This window comes from Sinocyclocheilus grahami, unplaced genomic scaffold (genome assembly GCF_001515645.1).
Source record: "Sinocyclocheilus grahami isolate Dianchi unplaced genomic scaffold, SAMN03320097.WGS_v1.1 scaffold6.1, whole genome shotgun sequence".
NCBI lineage: Eukaryota > Metazoa > Chordata > Actinopteri > Cypriniformes > Cyprinidae > Sinocyclocheilus > Sinocyclocheilus grahami.
The window spans coordinates 2,832,133-2,856,688 of NW_015505185.1; the positions used below are offsets into that span (position 1 = coordinate 2,832,133).

General features: G+C 36.1%; 1 protein-coding gene across 3 annotated transcripts; it reads left to right on the forward strand.

Moving 5' to 3' along the window:
- The first annotated feature begins 1,723 nt into the window (after positions 1 to 1,723).
- LOC107587359 (CUE domain-containing protein 1-like) lies at positions 1,724 to 24,250 on the forward strand. 3 transcript variants are annotated; one of them, XM_016275132.1, is made up of 12 exons: positions 1,724 to 2,020; positions 10,316 to 10,397; positions 16,462 to 17,089; positions 18,504 to 18,631; positions 19,059 to 19,185; positions 21,098 to 21,332; positions 21,656 to 21,724; positions 22,263 to 22,352; positions 22,464 to 22,557; positions 22,869 to 22,927; positions 23,654 to 23,723; positions 23,940 to 24,250. In XM_016275132.1, coding segments are annotated over exons 3-12 (1,170 nt in total). In that variant the 5' UTR covers positions 1,724 to 2,020; positions 10,316 to 10,397; positions 16,462 to 16,792; the 3' UTR covers positions 23,941 to 24,250. The 3 variants fall into 3 exon arrangements, with proteins under 3 accessions (XP_016130618.1, XP_016130608.1, XP_016130626.1); XM_016275122.1 differs by lacking the exon at positions 10,316 to 10,397; XM_016275140.1 differs by lacking the exons at positions 1,724 to 2,020; positions 10,316 to 10,397 and adding an exon at positions 14,374 to 14,674.
- Positions 24,251 to 24,556: the final 306 nt, after the last annotated feature.

The window sequence follows — 24,556 nt, forward strand, 5'->3', positions numbered from 1 at the left end:
GTCCTTTCATGTCCTTTTGATTAAATTGGCAAACCCATGTGAAGGCCAATGAATGTATATCTTTGTACAAAAACATTTAGCTCAGAGAATGTGGTAGTTACGATAGACACATGCAAGGAAAAACACAAGTAAAATAACCTTTTATAAGACTTTTTGTATTAGAACATTAACATTGGTAATTTTGTATATATATGAAGACTAGGCTTTTTTTGGTTAGCAGAAAGGTAAAAACATTCCTACATTTTTTTTAATGTATGTCAAGAATAATTATGTAAACACATTGCGCAATGTTTTATGTGCCTTTTATTTGGGTTGTCTAAATAAAAGAAAACTGTCAAGTATGATTCGCCTCATTCTCTCAATGCTTTGCAGGGAATTTTGCTTTTGTCAAATGATAGATTTCAAATAAATGCTGCTTTTTTTAGACTTTCTATTCATCAAATAACTGTTTCCAGCATTGATCGTAGTAAGAAATGTTTCTTGAGCAACAAAAAATCACATTAGTTTGATTTCTGAAGGATCATGTGACACTGAAGACTGGACTTCTTTCCATTCTTAAAAGTTCATGAAAATGAATACATAAGGGCATACATTAGGCATCTGACCGTATAAGCAATGATTGATGCATGTATGACCTTTCATGTGTCTTGTTTATCTTGAGTGAATGTCATACAGATTTAAATCTATCCATCAACTCGTTGAGTATTTGTGGATGTTACTATACACAATGACAAAATATAATTCTCATATCGTGTCTGCTAATGCCATGAGCAATAATGATGGCGGTGGTGTATAAACTGGGTTTTCACTTGCAGTTAATGTAAATCCAGGTTCCATTTTACAAAATGCTGATCAAAATTTTGATAAGTTTGCCGTGTTTTTAGAATTATTCTTAGATATTATTCTTGATAGATATCAATTTTAAACAGTTTTACTAAAGGTAAATTATACTAAGATCATGTTGGGAAATTCAGGATAAGGGAAAGTTATAATCTACAATTAAATGCTTATAACCTTCTCTTTTTTTAAGAATTATAATGCAGATGATCGCTTATTTGTAAATACGGTAGATAACATTTTAAGTATACTTATTGTTTGGAAATGATATGCTTTTGAAGACTGAACGCCTATGTACAATAAAAACACGTAAAATATTTATTAGTCTTAATGTAATAGTTTTATTTTTTTAATAAATTGGCATGTACTAAATATTTTCATTTTCAAACGGATATGTAGGCAATACATACACAATTTTTGTAATAAATAATATACTTTCATGAAACGTACAGGTAATTAATTTGTAGATTTAAAGGGACCCAAAAATGACATTTCTGTCATCGTTTACTCACCCTCATGTTGTTTCAACCCTGTATGAATATTTTCTGTAAGATATTTTAAAGACTGCTGGTAGTCATCGGCTTCCATGGTATAAAAAAAATTCACTGAGTACCAGCAACTGTGTTCAGCAGGAGGATTAAGGTTTTATACAACATGAGGGTGGGTAAATTATGACAGAATTTTAATTTTGGGATGAAATATCTCTTTAATTGAATTACACGTAAACTGTCACGCAGACTTATTCATTCTTATTTTATTCTTATATTTTTCTTCCTTAGAAATAATTATATTCATATTAATTTTCTCAAACATTTCCCAGCCACCTGGACGTCTTTTCATTTGGACTCCGCAGGTGTAATTCCGCTCTCTGTCCTCTAGGCGGCTGTGTGGCTCTTTGTTCCCTCACACACAGATTCTGGCTGTGACAGATTTTTTCCCATCTCTTTGATTCATCCCAATACACAACAACACACTGCTAGTTCCCTTTCTGCGGGATTTCAGGCGCTGCGGCGCGAACGCACCGATCGGGACCCAATCTGTGTCGACAGAGATGATGCATGCCGATGTGAATAGTCTTTTAAAGCCCAAGAAAATGCGCAAATAGTGTCTCTTTAAAGATTAAAGAGGAAGACGGGGCGGATTGGGAACGTGCGCTGTGGCGTCCTGCTTCTGTTCCCCTAGAGTAAGTAGCTTTGTTTTTTAAACTGGAACATTGAACTCCACGAATTGCACGATATGTTAGCTAGGTAGTTACTACACTGATAAAATCGCTATGTCGATGTTTTATGGTTGTTTTACACGTCTTTGTTTAGAGTATGGCTGTTTGGTTGCTGTTGTTAAGGGCTGTGTGTGCGGCCTCGCGTCTTATTTACACGTACAATGTATGAGTTTAACGTATATATGTGAAGTGTAATTATGCAGTACTCGTGTTAAAATGAAAACTGTGAAGTCCACATCTTGGATCTGAGAAGCGCTGTCCTTCTGCCATTAATCTGGTTGGTTGTGTTTTAAAAGCTAGCTAGCTGTCTACCCAGACAGCAGTTTTGGGCATCATAGACGCGAGTGAATGGAATTTTTGGTCTTCATCGGCACGATATCGGATTCGTGAATGAATCGTTATTTTAAATCGGATCTTTTCAGTGAATTGGTTGAACCTGTTCGCAAAACTGGTCTGAACAATTCCTTCAACGAATCGGTTCGAGCGGTTCTTGAGTCAACGACTCATCTCAGAGTCACTGTGAATCATTTCATTCAAAGTCATTTGACCGAACACCTTTGCGGACTTGTTCATTTCCTAATGACTTGTATAAAAATGTCAAAACTCGCAAGAATCCCCTCTTTCGGAGATTGAAATGCATTCAGCTCTATTAAAACAAGCGAAATAGAGATATGTAAATACTGTATAGTAATGTTTCATGCAAAGGCACCTTATAATTAATTTAAACGGAACATGGACACACGCATTTACAATAAACTAACGTATTTATAATATGGAATAATAATTATTTATAATATGAAATAATAATGATTGATAATATACTGTACGATGCCACGTGATAATGAACCGCTGAATCATTTTGTGAATCAGTTAATTGAAACGAGCTGTTCGAAAGAACCGATTCACGGAAATCAGACTGTCTGAGCACAATTTGCCCATTCAAATATAATTTTTTGGGCTTCATTGGCAAGTTTGAATATTTCTTCTCAGTGTGTAAATCAGACACATAGTGGCTCAGTGAGTGCAACAGTAGATTTTAATTGCAATCTTTTTTACATATTACACTTTTGACCGCTTCCTTACAACTTTACACTAAGGAACGAGTTTTAGCCCATTTAATAAAATCCCAGGATAGTGCTCAGTTAAAAAACTTCAGAGATTAGATCTGCTTTCTTGGCTGAGGCTGATATGCTGTTCCAACCAGCAAAATATCCATTTTGTTTGAGGCCCTTAGTTTTTCCCCCTTAGATTTCAGATCTGACAAACCAGAGGCCCATTCCAGTGCGTAATCACTGCACAGCTTCATGTAGCACAAGGCATAGCGTTCAAGAAGTTAAAGTAATATTTCTTGTTTTTTTTATTGCTTTTTCACAGCTGGAATTTGATTTTTAATCAACCAATGTAGTATATCTTTTCTTGTTATTTTCTGAAGTCTAGCTTGTGCATATGTACCTTACAAGGAACCCAACCGTCACATTTTAAGACACAAAACTGAGTTTCTGAGTTCAAAGTTGTAGTGTCAGGCTGCCATATTCTCGCAATGCTATGAAGGAGGTGGTGAAGGTCAATCTGTCGGACAGCTGATGCCACTCCTCTCCCCTTAACAGAGCCTGGATTTGCATATGGCCACTGACCCTGTTTTTGCCCTTCTTGAAGATGCTGAAGTGGATGATGGACTCATTGTATCCACTTACACACCTCCCATTTTATATGGCATTATCCCGTTGAAAGCTTATAAGATGTCTCTTGATCCACCCCAGGACTTCAGGATGTAGATTTACCCTTCCTTATTAGTGATGTCAACACTCAGGTTACTTGTGTTAAATGGCGTGGTTGTATATTAATTACTCTTTTGTTAGCATGTAAATAGTTTGCACTGCAGTCAGTGATTTTGGTCAAATTTGTGAAAATAAAGTGCAGGCAGAGCAGCCAGTATTGCTTTGGGATGTTGCGTATATTCTTAAAGATTTTTTCCTAAATGTGTTTAGTCCCAAAAATAGCTCATCACTGTCCAATGTGTTTAAGCTTCTGTATTTTTAAAATATGTCCTTAGGACAACAAACTCAGAAGTGGCTTTCTTATTAAACAACTCTCATGAACAGATTAGTTTTGATAAACTGAACATACAAATATCAATAAATTAGCATTTTAATGCTTCAAGGGTATTGGTCTGTAGTTATTAAAACTGAGGAAGGACATTTTAAATCTCTTTTCCACGTTTTTTTTTTTTTTAGGCAGCATGTTTGTAATAAAAATATGCAGCAACTCAAAATTGAATCAGAACCAGTCGAACATATCTTAAAGGGATAGTTCACCCAAAAATTCAGTCATTCATTACTCACCCTCATGTTGTTCCAAACCCGTAAGACCTTCGTTCATCTTCGGAACACAAATTAAGATATTTTTGATAGAATCCGAGAGCTCTCAGACCCTCCATAGACAGCAACACAACTGCAATGTTCCCAGGTCCAGAAACGTAGCAAGGACATTGGTAAAATAGGCTAATCCATGTGACATTAGGGGTTCAACCGTAATTTTACGCAGCTACAAGAATACTTTTTGTGTGCAAACAAAACAAAAATAATGACTTTATTAAACAATTCTTCTCCTCCTTATCCCGTCTGCAGCAGTGCACCGCCGTTGTGGAAAGAGTGTTTTAATTACAGAGTACTTTTAATTTACTAACAACTTAAGCGTAAAATTTGATGTTTCTTGGTGGGGGGGGGGGTTATGTACACTGCTATTGAAAAGTTTAGGATTAGTTTTTAAATTTTTTTAAAGAGGTCTCTTGTGCTCACCAGGGCTGCATTTATTTGATTAAAAGTACAATAAAAACACTAATATTATTACAATTTCAAATAACTGTTTTCTTATCATTTGTGATGGCAATGCTGAATTTTCAGCAGCCGTTACTTCAGTCTTCAGTGTCACGTGATCCTTCAGAAATCATTCTAATATGCTGATTTGGTGCTCAAGAAACATTTCTTATTGTGATCAGTGTTGAAAACAGTTGTGCTGCTTAATATTTTTGTGGAAACCATAATACATAATACCATAATGCATAATACATATTTCAGAAGTTCAAAAGAACAGAACATTTATTTGAAATAGAAATCTATTAGAAAATAGAAACATTAGGAAAGTCTTTAGTGTCACTTTTAATCAGTTTAATGCATCCTTGCTTTAAAATCAGACTTGTTTAGATGGACTAAACTTTTATAGACCTATTACATCACCACATTAACAATACGTTTATGTATTTGAGTGGATAATGGTAGTGTAGCTAAAAAGTGCTACTGTACTTTTAGAGGCTGTTCCTAGCAAATGTTTTGTGTGTTGGACTCCCAGGGGACAGTGTCGGACTTTTGTTCCTTCTGTGATAGATGGCCCAGAAAAGGTCTGTTAAGATCATCACTATCGTTATTGGGTTTATGGCGTCGAACCTCAACATATGCACTAGGGGGGGGGACACTCTGAAGACCATCCAGCAGCGGGACAGTGGACATGCTGGGGGTGTCATAGTCAAGTCAGCCTTTTTCTTTCCACCTTCCTGTTTCACCTCCCAGTTCCATCATGTTGACTGTGGCTTTGGAACCAGGTCAGAAGAAAGGAGGAAGAAAGAGGAGGGAGATTGTCAAGCTCATTCATCTGATGACAGTCACAAATGGTATTAACTCCACACACAAGCCTTTTATGGTTGTGCTTCCAGAATGAATGCAGACAGCCATGAATCAAACCCAAACTGTTTTGTGTCCCTATTCAAGTGATTTCGCCAATGAGTGGCTCTGTGGCATCCATCCAGTGAGTGATGCATTCAGATAGACGCACTTCCCATTACAGATAGCAGTGAGCTACTCCCTTTCAACCATGAATTATTCTACTTTGCAGACTTCACACTTCCTTCATTCAGAAACACATACGAGCAGAAGCAGCCAGACGTCACAGACGGCGTAATTGATTGTGCCTCTGTCTAAGGTCTGTTTTGCAATTAGTTTTGCTCTTGTCCGTCTGCCAAGGTGTTAAAGCTGACTGGCTCACTTAAGAATGCATGGAGGCTTTCCAGTTTCTCCCCCCGTGGGTCCGTTCTGTTCATCTGCTTGCAGAACAGCCATATTTTTGCTTCTGACTGCTCCATTTGCCTTTTTTGATTCGGAATATAATCACAAGACCTAATTAGGGTTGGGTACCATTCACATTTTAACCAGTACTGTACCGGTATCGGTACCTGAATTTCGGTGCCGGTACCCAACGATTCCTTTTTTCAGTAATTTACTCTGTGTAATTACAAAAACATTTATTTCAGTGAAAATTTTATATTTATTCCGCCTACTACAGGAAAACCCGGCGGTTCTTAAAAGCTGAAGAATTCCAAAGGAACTCCGTTATTTTTACAGGAAAATACAGCAAAGTATGTCATTTACATGTAGCGCATCAATTCTGCGTGTTATGTAAGACTCTCACTCTTTGCGCGTGTGAGAGAAAGCGACGGCGCCTTCACACTAGAGTTTACGTTATGCAATTCGGTCGGTACCCTTAAAAGTACCGAGTTCGGTACCCAAACCTAGACCTAATATTGTTATTGTCAAGGTTAGTCAATAACTCACATGGTGCACAGAAGGTTTCCAGATCCAACACATGATGTGAATTATGGGGAAAGAAACGCATCATATCCTGTCTGCAGGCCAGTGGACATCCAGATGCTGCAGTGCTATAAAAACTTAGAAAAGCCTGAACACCATCGACGCAATTCGGTCGGTACCCTTAAAAGTACCGAGTTCGGTACCCAACCCCAGACCTAATATTGTTATTGTTTATTTGTTAACTTAATTTTTGTCTGTTTATGCCAGATTGATTTTGTACCCAACAGAGCAAGCGTTGTCTTTAATCTGTGTTTGACAGTTTGAAGCCAGGCGGCGTTGAAGGAACGAAACGGCCTGATATTTGAGCATCTAGATTTAGCATTCTTTTGATCATGGCACACACTGCTTGGAAAAGATCTGCTGTCAACAAACCCATGTTTTTTTTCCTTCCTCTCTTCAGTCTTGGTGAAAGAGCATTTCTCTCACTTCTGTTTTTTTCCTGATTTGCTAGCCTGTTTGTTATCTTTTTTAGCTTGTGCTGATTTCGCCAGATAGTTTCCCATCTGAAAAGTGTCTTGGTCTCTTTGGACATCTTCTGCATTTCTGAGTGGTTTTAAACTGTACTCTCCCACTTTTATATTGAAGCACTTTTACATTATTAGAGCTTTGTTAAATATTGATCACAGCGCGCACACTTGAGGAATCATTACATCAAAGCTTGCATGCCAGTAATGCATTTTATTCTCCTTTGAAGTCCTTCCGGTCTGTCAGATTTACCGTTATTAATGCAAAGTGAAACCTATTTCAGAAAAAATAGCTTCTTGATAAGGCCTGTGAAAACACAACCTGCAGGCTTTAATTGGCCTTTATCGGCTGTCAAAACAAGTTAAGTGCATCCAGTTTAGTGCTCACAATCAGGAGGGCTGGAGTCACTGCGACAGGGTGCACTAATGTGGGTCAACACCCAAAATGTCTCATTGTTTCCTTGACCTATCATTGCCTTAGAATGTGCCTGTTTTGTATGTGGGTAATTTCTACTTTGTAAGCAGGAATGCAATTGTTGGCAAATTTTACGTTTACAATGAATTACTCTGTACTCATTTAATAGATGCTTATAACAAGACATTCTTGTATTTTGTTACATTTATTTATTCATTTTCAAAATTGTTTTTGCCTTTTTTTTTTGATGATCACTGAATGATTAATTAGTTAGCCGTCTATATCCCTGCTTCTAAGTTGATTTATTTACTGACCCACACGGCATCTGCAGAAAGCTGCAGATTTGCACTGAATTGGAACGATCGTTATTCACAAATCTCTACAAATCCCCTGCCTCATGCTCTTTTATCTAACATTTTGGCTACCAAAAACCATTAGGAATTCATTTTTTATTCATTTTTATTTTGAAACTATGGCCATTTCTAAATATTTTTATAACAAATGGCAAATAAGGTTTTATAGAAACCATAGTTATATTTAATTACCATGGTATTAAGCTATGCATGATTATACTTCAACTCAACTCAAAATAAATGCTGTGTTGTCGAATTAGCATTGAAATTATGCAAAGTAATATTAGTAAGTCCACTTATTTGTTAAATGCAATATTTTTTCTGCTCTTAAATTTTATTTTTTTTAATCCTCTCATATATTAGTCTGGTTGCCAGTACTATGTGTAAATCCATTCCACTGTGAATATTTAAAAAAAAATGTACACTTGAATACTTAAAAATACTCTTAAACTCAAGATGCCTCAACTACATCAAGCATGCTTTCTGAGCAAACACTGTTTGGTTTTTACAAGTACACTACATCAGTTTAATTCTTTCTTATCCCCATCAAGATCTGCCCACTTTAATCCATCTCTGTCTAAACGATAAGACTGACCAGAGCTGAATAATGCATGTGAAAGTGGGCATCTCACATCCATGTATCCTCCGAGCAGGTGATGGTGTTCAGGCTTTTCTAAATGGAGTTTTTAAAGCACTGTAGCATCTGGATGTCCACTGGCCTGCAGCCAGCTTGCAGACAGGATATGATGCGTTTCTTTTCCCATAATTCACATCATGTGTTGGATCTGGAAACCTTCTGTGCACCATGTGAGTTATTGACTAACCTGGATGAGTTTGCTAAATCCTTGGTTCAAGAGTTCATGACTGCTGCAGTTGGCAGTTGTTTTCTTATTCTGTGCCACGGGCGTCTGTACTAGCTTTCTTGTCAGATCCAGTTCCATTAATCAGATTCTAACTAGGGCTGGGTTGTTATATTGAATTTTTGTGATGTATTCAATATTATATTGATGCAGAAACAATTAAGTATCATTATGTATAGTGTGTAGATTTTTTTGGGCCTGTTTTTAAGGCTTTTTTCTGTTCTCAGGGAACATGGTAGTGTTGTGTTGAGATTTTAACAGCATAAATAACATCTTTGATTTAAACTAGGGCTGCACGATAAATCGCATGCGATATTTAATGCGCATCTTGTCAGAAAGCCGGTTCTGTAATCAGCGGTAAATCTCCATCACCTGCGGGCTTTCACATTGAGCAGCATTAACTACACAGAGCCGTTGTTCACTGACGAGCTGCGCAAAAAATCGCGCAAATATGAACGTGGTTTTGCGCAGCTCGTCAGTGTTAGCAGATGCGCATTAAATATCGCATGCGATATATCGTGCAGCCCTAATTTAAACTTCAGTTTGAAAAATGACAGTATATTTTTGAAGTTTAACTAATTTCCTTGAATTCAGTTTGAACTCTATTTCTTTAAATCATAAACTGTTTTCATAATTAATTGGCATAATCTCGGAAACTTTTAGAGCAATTTACATGCTTTAAATGTTTTAGTACTAAAAGATATCGCTGTGTTTTAATGTATTGTTATATTGGTTCAGAAAAATAAAATGTATTAAATATTATTCATATGTTCTATGATTTCTGTTGTTTGTTTGAACATAAAATGTACTTGACAGCCTGTTTGTTTAAAATGACGATTCCTATAAAAAAACAATATATAGTCTGTATAGCCTAACATTCAAAAGTTTGGGGTCAATGGATGTTTTTTTTTATAGCATGGTTGGAATAAATTGATCAAAAGTGACAGTAAATATATTTATAATAATGTTGCAAAATATTCGTATTTTAAATAAATGCTGTTCTTTTCATCAAAAAAAATAAATAGTAAAGCAACACTACTGTTTTCACAAGTCAAAAGTTCATCAAAACCTTTAAAGCTGTAGTGTAATAGTACATTTCTGAAATAATAATAATTTTTTTTTTTTTTTACCGCTGTTCCGTTCAGCTGTAAAGCATGAAGTAGATTGGATTGTGGTCAAAGTACTTTCCTAGATTTTTTTTGTTTTTATATTACCTAGAATAAGAGTAAGAATAAGCAGCCAAACTGCCCAAAGTCCCACTACCTTGTTTGTAAAACATCCCACTAGTCATAATTCCTAGGCAGGTTACAGAACAGATGAACAGATTACATTGGCTGTGGAGACAGTGAGTTGGTTTTCTGGAGGAGTACAATCGAGATCTGGCATCCATTAGTAAATATAGAAGGTTCTCGGATACAGATCATAGTCATGTGAAAAATAGCTCTGTGGAATGTATGGCCTTGGCTTTGTGCAGTCCGTTCCAACTCTGAGCGCACTGCAACTCATCTCTGCTGTGTTCTTCTTCAGTTCAAAGCTCTTTGATATGGAGTGTTAGTGATGGGTTAGACGGGTGCTTCACAACAGGAAGTGAGAGTCTCAAGCAGGAAGGGTGAGTGGAAAGTGGGATGTTCAGAATTTCAGCTGATGATAAGCTCATCTATATATTTACTCCAGCTCTTTGTACCTTGTATGCCTGTTTTACTATTCTCTCTCTCTCTCTCTCTCTCTCTCTCTCTCTCTATTACTCATTATGTATATATGTATATATATATTCTTTATTTTTAATTTACCATGCTGTCATACCTAACATATTTTATAGGAAATGAACAGCGAAACAATAAGGTTCTGAAAGTGCTGTAATTGTTTGTGTGATCACTTTGCTTATAGAAGGTTGCGACAGACCCAAATCATCACTGCGGCAGAGTTGCATTTTTCCACTTGCCAAATATGTTAATGTAGTTAATGTAGTGATTTACTTCCATTTCTGGCGCTATGGCATTTCTGTGCGGTGTCGGAGATGTTAGCGTGTCTCTAATAAGATCGGTCAAAACCATGTCCTGTCCTCTTCATGGGGGAAGTCGTGGCCTAATGGTTAGAGAGTCGGACTCGTAACCCAAAGGTTGTGGGTTTGAGTCTCGTGCCGGCAGGGATTGTAGGTGGGGGAGTGAACACACCACACATCCCTTCACTTCATGTTTCATCCATTTTCTCCACTACTAAAAAAACTCTTAAGCCTCTTAAAAGTCCTCGTCTGTACTCCTAACAATTTTCGATCTTAAGGCCTCTTTTAAGATGCTTTCTGAATTACTTTTTTTCTTTACTAGCATATTTTCTTTAATTTTAAGAGGAAACACCCACATTTCTAAGAATTCTCTTAGAATTTTGTTACTAGGAGCAACTCTTAGCACTAAGATTCTTCATGAATACGGGCCCGTATGTATAAAACTTCTCAGAAATGCTCTTAAGAATAGTCTTAAGCTTTGACTTGAGTGTAAAAAAATTCTTAGTAAAAAGTAGGACTTTTCTAAGAGTAGGAGACTTTTATAAAGAAGCTAAAAGCAGCTTTCAGTAAAGTCTAAGACTGATTCTTAACTGTTGACTGAGGTGACACTTAAGTGTTGTGAACTAAGGACTATAATGATGTCAACACAAAATGGCTGTTATGTATATATGTATATATATATTCTTTATTTTTAATTTACCATGCTGTCATACCTAACATATTTTATAGGAAATGAACAGCGAAACAATAAGGTTCTGAAAGTGCTGTAATTGTTTGTGTGATCACTTTGCTTATAGAAGGTTGCGACAGACCCAAATCATCACTGCGGCAGAGTTGCATTTTTCCACTTGCCAAATATGTTAATGTAGTTAATGTAGTGATTTACTTCCATTTCTGGCGCTATGGCATTTCTGTGCGGTGTCGGAGATGTTAGCGTGTCTCTAATAAGATCGGTCAAAACCATGTCCTGTCCTCTTCATGGGGGAAGTCGTGGCCTAATGGTTAGAGAGTCGGACTCGTAACCCAAAGGTTGTGGGTTTGAGTCTCGTGCCGGCAGGGATTGTAGGTGGGGGAGTGAACACACCACACATCCCTTCACTTCATGTTTCATCCATTTTCTCCACTACTAAAAAAACTCTTAAGCCTCTTAAAAGTCCTCGTCTGTACTCCTAACAATTTTCGATCTTAAGGCCTCTTTTAAGATGCTTTCTGAATTACTTTTTTTCTTTACTAGCATATTTTCTTTAATTTTAAGAGGAAACACCCACATTTCTAAGAATTCTCTTAGAATTTTGTTACTAGGAGCAACTCTTAGCACTAAGATTCTTCATGAATACGGGCCCGTATGTATAAAACTTCTCAGAAATGCTCTTAAGAATAGTCTTAAGCTTTGACTTGAGTGTAAAAAAATTCTTAGTAAAAAGTAGGACTTTTCTAAGAGTAGGAGACTTTTATAAAGAAGCTAAAAGCAGCTTTCAGTAAAGTCTAAGACTGATTCTTAACTGTTGACTGAGGTGACACTTAAGTGTTGTGAACTAAGGACTATAATGATGTCAACACAAAATGGCTGACCTCAACCTCTGAATCAGCTAATAGTGAGCCTGCTCATGTGAAGTCACAGCAGCACAACAACACCAATCATTTAATGTAACTACAATAAAATCATTGAATTAAGACACTGAAATATTTTAATATTTAAATGTTTTATTTTTTTTAAAATGCTTTGCGTTGTGCAAAATTATCACAAATTATTACTGATGCTTCGTTTTCTATTGGAATGTCTCCTTGTTTACAGTTGGAGCAATGATGTGAACATGAGTTCAATCAGTGGCTCCAACAACTCCAGGAAAGCCCACAATCCTCATAAAAGTGGCTTGTTTTTGCAATATGGTTTGGCGGTCAGTTGGAAAGTTAATTAATTGCCATATAGTAGTGGCCAAAAGTGAGGTCCGGCCCAGGAAATTTCACCCTTAATTATTAATAAAAAATAAAAAAAAGAATGTTCAAGATTTTGTAAGCATGTTGCATATTTGCTTAGAGTCAGTTGTTTTATTTGTGATAATAATGCAATGAAACATGCCAAATTGTGCGGTCATAATTTTTGGCATGCTGTCATACAAAGAAATTATGAACGCATGCAAAAACAAGTGAACCAATGAAATATTAATAACTTATTTTGTAGTCAGTGTGCCAGTGTTGCCAATTTAGTGATTTTTGTCACTACACTTCCTCATCCCTTTAGAGATTTTTTTTCAAAAGCTTAGCAACAAAATCAGTTTCTTGGACAAACCTTATGTACATTCCGAGACTCTCCCATGACGTCATAAAGGCGAGTTCTCTGATCTAGATAAATATAAATAAAGATCAGTGATCTCGCCTTTATGAGGTCATTTAGCAACATTAAGTGACCAGTTTTAGCTGCTTTGAGGATTGCTACGCTGGAAAGTGTTTGTTTCCTCCTCTGTGCTGCCATCTTGTTACTCATAACTAGGTTAGGAGACCTCTTCAGCTCTCTTAAATAATTTAGGATCTCGGACCTAGACTTAACACTTGGAAACCTTTATGAATCACTCTTATTCTTAAGTTTATCTTTATTTGAATGTGGCAATTAACATTTTGAATTCGGGCCCTGATTTCTGTTTGATTTATATTTTAAAATGTAATTTATTCCTGTAATGCAATGCTGAATATTCAGCCAATCTTCAGTGTCACGTGATCCTTCAGAATAGTTTTTTTTTTTTCAGAATTCTTTGATTCATAAAAAGTTCAAAAGAACAGCATTTATTTAAAATATAATTTTTGTAGCTTAACTGTCACTTTTGATTAATTCAATGCATCCTTACTGAATGACCGTACTAATTTCTTTTTTTTTTTAAACTTAAAATGTATTTATTTATTTAAACTGTATGATGTCGTCATCACTGTTGATTACATTTTTAAATGCTGTTAGTAAACATTTTTAAAATGAAAGTCAAAAGGAGATTTTCAGACTTTACTCTTAAATTTATTTGATAAAGTTTATATCATTTATAACCAAAAAAAAGTATGTTCAGCGGTTCAGGCAGATTTTATTTTCAGAAGTTTAATTTGAAGGAAACACAGAATTAGTATGTTTTAAGGAATATTAACACAGCTTTGCCTTGAAAGCACTATAGTAAACTCTCAAACTTATCCTAGACTAAGGATTTTCCAGAAATCACAGTTCTCCTCGGCTTATTTTTCTGAGTTGCCATTACTCCCAGCCAAATAGGTCATACTCTTAGAAAACCACTCTTGTTTCGGTGACCTTTCTTGTTGTGCGTCGTCAAGGCATCGCAGCGTATAAGCCGAATGACTAAGTAGATGCAAAATAGGCACTTGGTTCAGTAGGGAACTAAAACAATACCTTTTCACTCCGAACACAATCCTCAAGCCACGAGAGGAATTTTTCCTTGAGCATTAAACAGTGCTCCCCGCTCTCTTGCCGGCATCTCTGCGGGCGTGCATACGCTTTAATATCAGTGCACGGCGAAGCATCCTGTTTACATCACAAAATGTCTCCATGCCAACGAGAGGCTGGTGAGGGGTGCTGGGTCCTGGCAGTGCCATGTGGGCTTGGCTCGGGCTCGGCTATGTGCATTGTTTCACCGAAGCAGGGATTTCTCTGCCCTGTACTGAGAGGAGAGAGAAAGGGAGGGTGGAAATGGGGCAAGTAAGGAGGCAGGCATATGAGAACATCACAGCAAAGTTGCAGCCGTGCTCTGCAGACTCGCACATTTTTAGCATTCCTGTTTCGCATCATAACCCAAAGCAGATATATGGAAAACATTGGAGCACTAGATGTGGAGAGGACTGAGGCCTGAGGGTGGTCAGGATTTGCATTATGTAGCCAAAAAAAAAAAAAGGTAAATAAAATGAATTTTAGTTTTACATTTTACAAATTACAAGATTTGCTATTTGTCAATAATAGATTTTACTATATATATATATATATATATATATATATATATATATATATATGTGTGTATATATATATATAGTGTGTGTGTGTGTTATATATATATATATATGTATATGTATATGTATGTGTGTGTGTGTGTGTATATATATGTATATGTATGTATGCATAAACACATATACACACCCTTACAATTAATGTAAAACAAGTCAAAAAAGTTACATAAATTACATAAATACAAAAAATTTTTTTATCTATCTATCTCTGTGTGTAAAATAAGAAATTGTCACTGCAGTAAGTTGTAAAAGCCATTTACATACACCGTATCTTAAACTGTTATAAAGCACTGTTTTTGCAAAATGTTGGTTGAAATGAGAGCTTATTCTGTTAAATAAAATTTCTTGTGGTCAAAGACATCCTACAGCCATTTTCTTCCATCTAACCATCTAATTTATTGAGTAGAGATCATTCTAGTAGTTGCGGTTCCTCCTTGATTTCAGCCACTATATCGTCTCACCCTGCGGTTTCATAGACACTATGAAAATAGTGCTAATCCAGCCTGGACTTACTGTGTTTTGGGGTGAGCTCGGCATGACTTTTTCTTAAGCTCATGTGTCTGTGTAAGCTATCTCTTACTGGCATGATGATAATTTAGCTAATCTTTCCTCGCTGCAGTTCCTCCAAGCTAGTGCTGTTACTGAAGCTAAACTGATGTTGTGTGATAACATATGCCCTATGGGGCCAGTTTGGAGGAGTTTGGATCAGATGATGGAATGGTCACATGACCCACTGGACCAGGGTTGCATTGTCACTGAATACTACATTTTTTGATCATGTGCATTTTTATACCTTGCAGTTGTAAATGTTTGTTAAATATGTATGTCAGCAAATAAGGTTACAGTATGTTGCTGGCTAACAGAGATAAGGGTTTTGTTGAAACTGCAAGAATATTGTAGTATACACTGTTATTAAAAAATGTAGGGTTAGTATTTTTTTAAGAAATGAAACTTTAATTTAGAATAAATGCTGATCCTTTTATCTTTCAAAAGAAAATCCAGAAAGGAAAAGGTCTCACTGTTTCCACAAATGTTAGGCAGCACAACTGTTTTCAACATTGATGATAATTAGAATAATGTTTCTTCAGCACCATATTAGCATATTAGAATGATTTTGAAGTATCATGTGACAATAAAAAGTGGAGTAATGGCTGCTGAAAATTCAGCTTTGCATTTATATAAAATAAAGCATTTGCAGTTTTATAAAATAAAATAATTTTGTGGTTGGGCAAGTACAAATCTTACCTATTAACCCAACACAAAAATTCTCCTTAATGTTGAATTTAAGTGTGATGATGCTTTTATATATGTAGTATTTGGATACACTTTCTGTCATCCAGCTCCTGGATTTCTCACCCATGTATTTATTTCCCAACCTAGAATTCGACTCCACTCACTAGCTTTGTTTTTTTTGTTTTTTGCTTCCTCTTTCGTCTGCTTTATTTCTGCCTATGTCATTATATCTGTGGATGTCATTATATCCATCTCTTAGGAGAAAATGACTTTGTAGCAACGTGTGTGGACTAAATACAGTCTTGTTAGTCTTCAGAACGAGCCAATAAGAAGCACGAGTTCAGACTATTAAACAGTTGATGTTTGGCAGTCAGATATTTTTATAATGAACTGTACGGTCTCAAACCCTGTCCTTTTAACAGCTTGTCTGTGTATTTGTTTTCAGTTTGAGCAGAGCTAATGGGGAGATTGCACAGTTGGACACAAAGCTAGAGCGCTCAAGACCAGACCGTCTACTTCCCTCGTGTTGGCGACTCCGCACTTCGTGTTGGATGCAGCTTAACAAGCAGAAGAAGAGAAAGAAAGGATTTCTCTGGCTCCAGTGGACTACTAGATTGTATTCGGAATGATGAAAAAGTGAACTTGAATAGTTCCAGAAACCAAAGAAACACGTGAGACGGACAGATACATTTTGTGGGAGACTTCAGGCGGAAGTAGGCGCTAGCGTTTTCCGCGTGGTGCCGTTGGTCGGGTAAGAAAACCGGTTTCCCTGTAGGATGACCAGCCTTTTCCGACGCAGCAGCAGTAATGGAGGGTCTCGGGGTGGCGGGGGCTCGTCTACAGGTGAGCTCAACAACTCCAGGGCAAATCGGCAAGTTCGACGGCTGGAGTTCAACCAGGCCATGGAGGACTTTAAAACCATGTTCCCTAGCATGGACTATGAGGTGATCGAGTGCGTACTGCGCTCCAATAATGGGGCTGTGGATGCCACCATCGACCAACTCCTGCAGATGAGCATTGACGGACAAGGCTCAGATGACAGTTCAGATTCGGATGATAGCATCCCACCAGAGGTCAGTGTCTTTTAAAGCATCTATTGTAACCCATATTGCCTATATTATCAAATTTTTTCAGTGGAAGATAAAAAGTGACATTTTAATATATATATATATATTAAAAAAGTGGTCCATACGGCTTAAGCTCTATATTACGGTTTATTTTATAAGTCTCCTAAAGTCATACAATAGTTTTTGCATCAGAAACAGACTGAAATTGAGGCTAAGTTTTATTGCACTCTCTTGGGGTGTGATAATCAATAGGTTTCTTACCCACAGTCCTCTTACACCTGACTGCTCCGATAAGAAAGTGTGTCAGTATTGGGCCCCGAGATGGATCTGAGACACATTACAGTCTATCTGTCCGTGTCTTTGTAACCATCTGCTTCATGGCCCCGTGGAGATGCTCTGCCATTAGACTTCGATGCGATCCTAAATGAAGCATAAACTGCAGTGCATTTTGTTTATATGTTCTGCCGTGATTCTCTGCTTTTAAGGACATTACCCACTGGTGTATTTTTTTCTCTTGCATTATTTATAATCTTATGTTTAGATGAGGATGTGTTGAAACAGTATGAACTCTACTGCATATGTTGGTATGAAAATCACTGCAAATATCGACCTAAGGTACAATAAAAATAATTGATAACTGATACCAGTCTAATATATAGCCTACATTTAATGACAGTGATTTAATTTTGAATTTAATTTTCTGTTTAACTGAATATTTAATTTAATTCAAATATTAACCAGTTAATTAAAACAATGGTTTTTAATTAAAGACATTACATTGTCATTGTTATATTTTTCATTTTATATAAATTTGAATATCTTAAAACAATATGTACACATGCTTTACTGCATATGCAGTTTGTATGAAAATCAAAACAATTAATAAAAAAATTAAAATTATTTTATTTACAACTAAACAATCAAATTACAAGAAAGGCTTTCAAGTAAAGACTTTTTTTTCTTTTTGTTGATTTCGTTTATAAGATTTATTTTAATATCAGCTTGGATGTGTTGGCTGTGCTGTTTATGCCATTTATATGAAAATCACAGCAATCATTGATCTGAGATACAAAAATAAAGAAAAAAAATCCATACAATTATGGATACAGAAGAACCATAATTATAATTCAGATTTGTCATGATACCAGAATTTCACTAGCTAATGCTTATAGCATATATCTGAATTATGAACAAATTAAATTAAAGCAATGTCTCGTAGCTTTCAAGCAAAGATTAGTCTAGTTTTATGTAATTATCAACTTACCACGAAACCAATATTTTTGACATCCTTCTGCCATAAATGGTTTTAGTAGCTGGCCACTACTAAATAAATGAATGGATCTGTGCAGTGTAATTTGGTATTTATTTTCGCGATAAAAGTTTCAAGTTGCTGCTTATTGCATTTGTTCTCTTTTATCAGATTCTTGAGCGGACCCTCGAGCCAGACAGCTCAGATGAAGAGCCGCCCCCTGTCTACTCACCACCAACATATGACATGCACATATATGATAGGAAATACCCAGATGCTCCTCCTGTTCCTCCACCCAGGTTATAAATAGCGCTTTGATGTTCTCTACTTATCATTCTTTCCAATTTCCACAAAAAAGGAGTCTGAGAGCGGTTTTAAACGAATTACTGAAACATCAGTCTTGGAAACATGTAATGGGGTCATCGTGGTCTCAGGCCCCTTGTTCATTTTAGTTACAGTTCTCTAAATGAACACCCCCTGGTGTTCATTAACCAAACTGCAGTTCTTGTTGATCCTTGTGTGTGTGGTTTAATAAACCATATGCATGTGATTCCATTTATCCACGGTTCGTAATACCCATGAATTCACAAACATTAAAAAGGTTATACACATATGTAATTGAATTTATGTGTCGTCTGAAATCTGATCTGTAATTAAATTATAATTCTGATGTGAGTGTTGTCATTGAAACAAGTGTCAGTGACACTGGCCTCTGTTATCTTTCAGATTTGAAGCCCAACCTCCCCCTGGACACAGACAAGTGCAAGGTTACAAAAACTGGAACCCACCATTACTTGGCAATCTGCCTGACGACTTCCTGCGAATCCTGCCCCAACAGTTGGACAGTATACAGGTGAGCATTTATCTTGTGATGCAATAATAGTTAAAATAAGTAAGATTAAGCTTTTTATTTAATTTTTTTTAGATATTAAGTAATTCTTTTGAGAATTTTTTTAGAAATTAAGACTTTTATTCAGCAAGGATGTATTAAATTGATCAAAAGTGACCACATTTATAGTGTTACAGAATATTTCTATTTCAAATATGTTCTGTTATTTTGAACTGTCAATCCTGAAAGAAAAGTCACGGTTTTACTTTTTTTTTTTTATTTAGCAGAAACTTTTTTCAACATTATTACTGTTTTTACTGTATTTTGATCGAAGAAATTAAGCCTTGGTTAGCATAAGAGACTACTTTCAAAAATGTTTAAAAAAAATCTTACTGATCCCAACCTTTTTAAGTGGTGTATCTCATAGACTTATCTAGAGTGTCACAATGCCCTTTACCACCTTTACACTTAAGGGTTAAAAAGGGTCTGTATTCTCAGTTACCTATCTCAAACTCTGAGACCACATGGCCTCTGGACTTGATGTCAAAAACTTGAATTGCTTGAATTTTGGCCTTGATTTTGCTCCAGCTCTTTTTTTCTTTATCGGTGATATTAAAGATCCATTAATAGTTCAGTGAGTTCCAGGAGTTTGATCATTAAAACATGCTAATGCAATACTGAAGTGCAGCTGGCAGGCCAGTGTACAGTTGTCTTTAAGCTCTTAAGCGAAGCTTTTTTTAAGCTTTCAGAAACCCAGATCATGCTTTCTGAATGGCTAAATGAACTATAATGGCGTCCTTGTTCTATTGTACATACACAGCTATCCTGCATATGATGATCATTCATACATAAGGCATTGTATCGGTATTTTAAGGCAACATGACATTTAGGTGATTATTAAGGTTCTCACTTCAACAGTGAGTTTTTTTTAGTAGAACGAATCTTCTCTCAACATGTATAGATCATATTTCATCTAAAATTTAAATGAAAATAGAAAAATAATCAAAACAAAGCCTGTTTTAAGCATATTCCCGTCCCATTAACATAATGTGAATAGTTCTTTTCTATATTACCATAATGGGAAAGAAGAAATTAGTATAGTATACTATAGATAGTATTCCATAGTATATAGTGTTTTATAGTATTCATTAAACAAAATGATATAAAATGACTTTTATGGTAGTAATAAAACCGAGAATCAGAAATGTAGTAATGCAGATGTTGTTGGAAAACACTTAATTTATGATGATAATTGAAACAAAAAAAATCTGAAGAGTTCAAAAATAGGCTTAATCTACTACAGTGGGGCAAAAAAGTATTTAGTCAGCCACCAATTTTGCAAGTTCTCCCACTTAAAAAGATGAGAGAGGCCTGTAATTTTCATCATAGGTATACCTCAACTATGAGAGACAAAATGAGAAAATCACATTGTAGGATTTTTAAAGAATTAATTGGTAAATTCCTCGGTAAAATAAGTATTTGGTCACCTACAAACAAGCAAGAGTTCTGGCTCTCACAGACCTGTAACTTCTTCTTTTAAGAGGCTCCTCTGTCCTCCACTCGTTACCTGTATTAATGGCATCTGTTTGAACTCGTTATCAGTATAAAAGTCACCTGTCCACAACCTCAAACAGTCACACTCCAAACTCCACCATGGCCAAGACCAAAGAGCTGTCAAAGGACACCAGAAACAAAAAATCATTTTTATTTGGATTTGGAGTTGAAATATTCTTTAAATATTCATTCAGATATTTATATAAAATTATTTAAATGTATATGTTATAATATTTTGTGTATGATTGGATGAAACTGTTAGTTGGAGAACTAACAGTATAAAAAAACTAAAAACTAAATTAACCTCATTGCAGCAGACAGTTTTTCATGAGAAGAAGTCTAATTTTTATTATATATCCCTCTACCTTTCAATATTCTGCAGGGCTCTCAGAGTAGCATCTCCAAGCCCTCTTCCTCCTCCTCCTCCTCCTCCTCCTCCTCAGTACCCCAGAAGGTCCCCACTGTGGCGGCCGCCACAGGAACAGGCAGCACTTCAGAGCAGGAACACAAACTGAAGCAATATTTAGAGGATGAGCGTATTGCACTCTTCCTGCAGAATGAGGAGTTCATGAAGGAGCTGCAAAGGAACCGAGAGTTCCTCATTGCACTGGAAAGAGGTAGGAAGACACTCGCCCACACGTTAAACGGGACAATGAGCAGTTTCTGGCATACTCCACTTCCCCTCCTTTCACAGTTCCACCTACACAAATCCTGAAGAGCCAATTCTTATGCTAATTTACTGTGAACATTGCCGCTGACTGTTGCGGTTTCTCTCCAAGGCCATTAACAGTGTCTGTTTCTCACAGTGAGATTTTGTTATGATTTGTCATACACATTTTGTGCTTTTTACACTTGAATGCTTCTCGTTGGACGATCTCATATCCTCGTTGAATGTCAAGGCCTAGTTTTCCTTCCATAACACCTGCCTTCTGTGTTGTAGATCGATTGAAATACGAGTCAAAGAAATCCAAATCCAGTCATTCATCAGCTAGCATGGAGAACTCCACAGGTAGATATCGTTCACCTGAACGGTGTCAGTGCATGTTTGTGTGTATGTGAGCATGTACGTCACTCTCTGTCTGTGTGCATATGCATAATTTTCTCTTTTCAAAACTGCCAATCCTCACTATTTAACCCTGTAAAGCCTGACATATAATGTTTTTTGTTACGTATAATATTTGTTTTACGGCTTTTATGGCTTATATAGTATGAGATAGGAGAATATAGAGCTCATACTGAAGGGGAATGAAACATCAGTTTTCTGAGCAAAAATATAAAACTTGGTGCAAATGCTGATATTTGTATAGCCAGAAAGTCCTGAAAATTCTGATAACTTGTAATGTAAATCAATGAGATCGAGGTGAGAGGCGAGGTTTTTCATCAGTTTTGATCATGTTGATAATTCAGAGGCCTGTGATACAGTAGGCTTTCTAATGGTAGAAAGTTTTGATATACCTGTTTAAAATATAAAATTAACATGTAACCCATTTTGCAACTTATCGTACTGTAGACATCAAGATGCTTTACTCTTTTCCCCCGAAACACAGGTGACCACTATGCTTCTGGATCTGTAGAGGCATGCACAGCAGTCTCCGATGACGCTCTGTTTAGAGACAAGCTAAAGCACATGGGGAAATGTAAGGGTCTTGCCTAAAACAGCCCAGTTCACTGGAAGTTAATTGCATTTTCGGGAGTTTACTTACGGATTTTACAGGACATTAACATTTCTGTTGCATTCTCATCTGCAGCAACCAGGAAGAAGCTGTTTGAAATTGCCAGAGGGTTCTCAGAGAAGACGAAGCGGAGGAAGTCTAAAAGAAGAACGCTGCTACGGCATCATTCGTATCTTTCAAAACGTGTCAGATAAACATTAGCCTAATTCAGTACAGTATAAGTAACAAGCAATCTGAATATTTTTAGGGCAAGTATGAAATAAAAATTAAGACAGCTAAAGGAATGTGAAATATTTAGAGATGTAGGTTTAGTTACGATGCTGTGTTTTTACTGTTAAACTCAGTGGCTCCCCTGTTTTGTGTTCAGAAGGCTGTGAATTCCCTAGCAAATGTTATTTATGATGCTTGGCACAGTAACTTCGATTCAGTTCAGTTGAGTAAATTTAGTGTCGATTGTTTACTTTGACTGCACTTTCTCAGATTGGGCACAGCCAACTCCACTGCCAACCTCCTAGACGATGTGGAAGGAAACCCATGTGGTAAGACTTTCTTTCCAATTTTTCTTTACATCTCTGGGTAATTGAACGTATATTTGCTTGGGTAGAGTTCATTGCTGAGAATGAACTCTACTAACGTAATCAATTACTATTTTATTTTATACTAGTATTAATATTTTAATATATATAAATTGACCCTCTAACATTAGTGTCCTCTATTCTTTTTCTATTCTGTGTAGTTGCTTTCGTATTATTTATTATTAAAAAATCAATACATAAACCTTGCTAAGTGTACTGCTTTAGACTAACCGCGACTTGCCACAGCACTTACATATTATCCCTTTTTTTTTTTTTATTGCTTCTATTGTCCTCATTTGTAAGTTGATTTGGATAAAATCATCTGCTAAATGTTTAAATGCAAATGTAAATATATACAAACACATACAAACATCCTTTCAAAGGGTCAGACTCAGTAATAAAACTTTTATTAATCAAGCATGTTTTAAATGAATCAAAAGTGACACTCGTTGCAAACAAATCTATTTCAGATAAATGCTGTTCTTTTCTATTATATTCCTCAAACTTTTTTGAAAAACACTGACCCCAGGTATATATTTTATTTTTTTATTTCATTTTTATTTTTTATTATAGTATTTATTTAGCAGCCTTTAATAATTGAATAAGGCCATATTATGAATTCAGTTAATTGTGCAGCTCTGCTTTGGAGTAAATACCTGTTTAATTTTGGATGTCGGTGTGTCTTTCTAGATGAAGAAAGTCAGCTTAGACGATTAGCTGCACAGGAAGAGGAGGAGCCACATAAGGAACCACTATCATGGTGAGTGTCCCATGCAGTGAGATACACCACTTTCCTGTTGTATCGTTTTGTATTTTCTAAACCCATTAGAGGGGCTTTTAATATAACTTGTATATAAAATATATAAGTTATATAAAAATGAAAATATAGTGGTGTCATCACAGTCTGTAAAAAGGGTCCATAGTCCTATAACTGTCATGATATCTAGTAACAAACCTCTTGCTAATTTGATTCCAGATCCCTCTATGCTCTTGGGAAATTAGGGTCTCCATGGTGACCTCAGAATGACCCATGGGTGATAGCTCCTTATCTCAGTGGCTCCAGTGCTTAGCTCAGTGCCAGGTAGTCGCAGACTCCAGAGGACCAGCAGAGGCAGGACTGCGTGATCATTTTGTAGCAGCCTTTTGTGAGCCTAAGATCATTGTTACCTACATTTGATTACTATTAGAATTATTGTATTGTAACTTGTTTGTTAATGTTTGGTTTCATATGTAAAACTCAACAGCTATAGTACTGATTTCCAACTATGTATTTTTCGAAACGAAATTCCCTTTTTGTTTTATATATATATATATATATATATATATATAGATATATATATATATATATATATATTTAATTTAACTGATGAATTTAATTTCCTCATGAGAAAGCAGAATCTGGTTCAGTCAAGTTTATAATGCAAGAGAAATGGTTTCAGCAGACTGACCACATTTTTTTTGAAAGAAAGCACTTGAACTACATCAGGAGAGAAAACTGATACAAATATAATCTGTATATATATATATATATATATATATATATAATTTACCTGAGGAATTTAATTTCCTCACAAATATTTGATAACTGTCCAC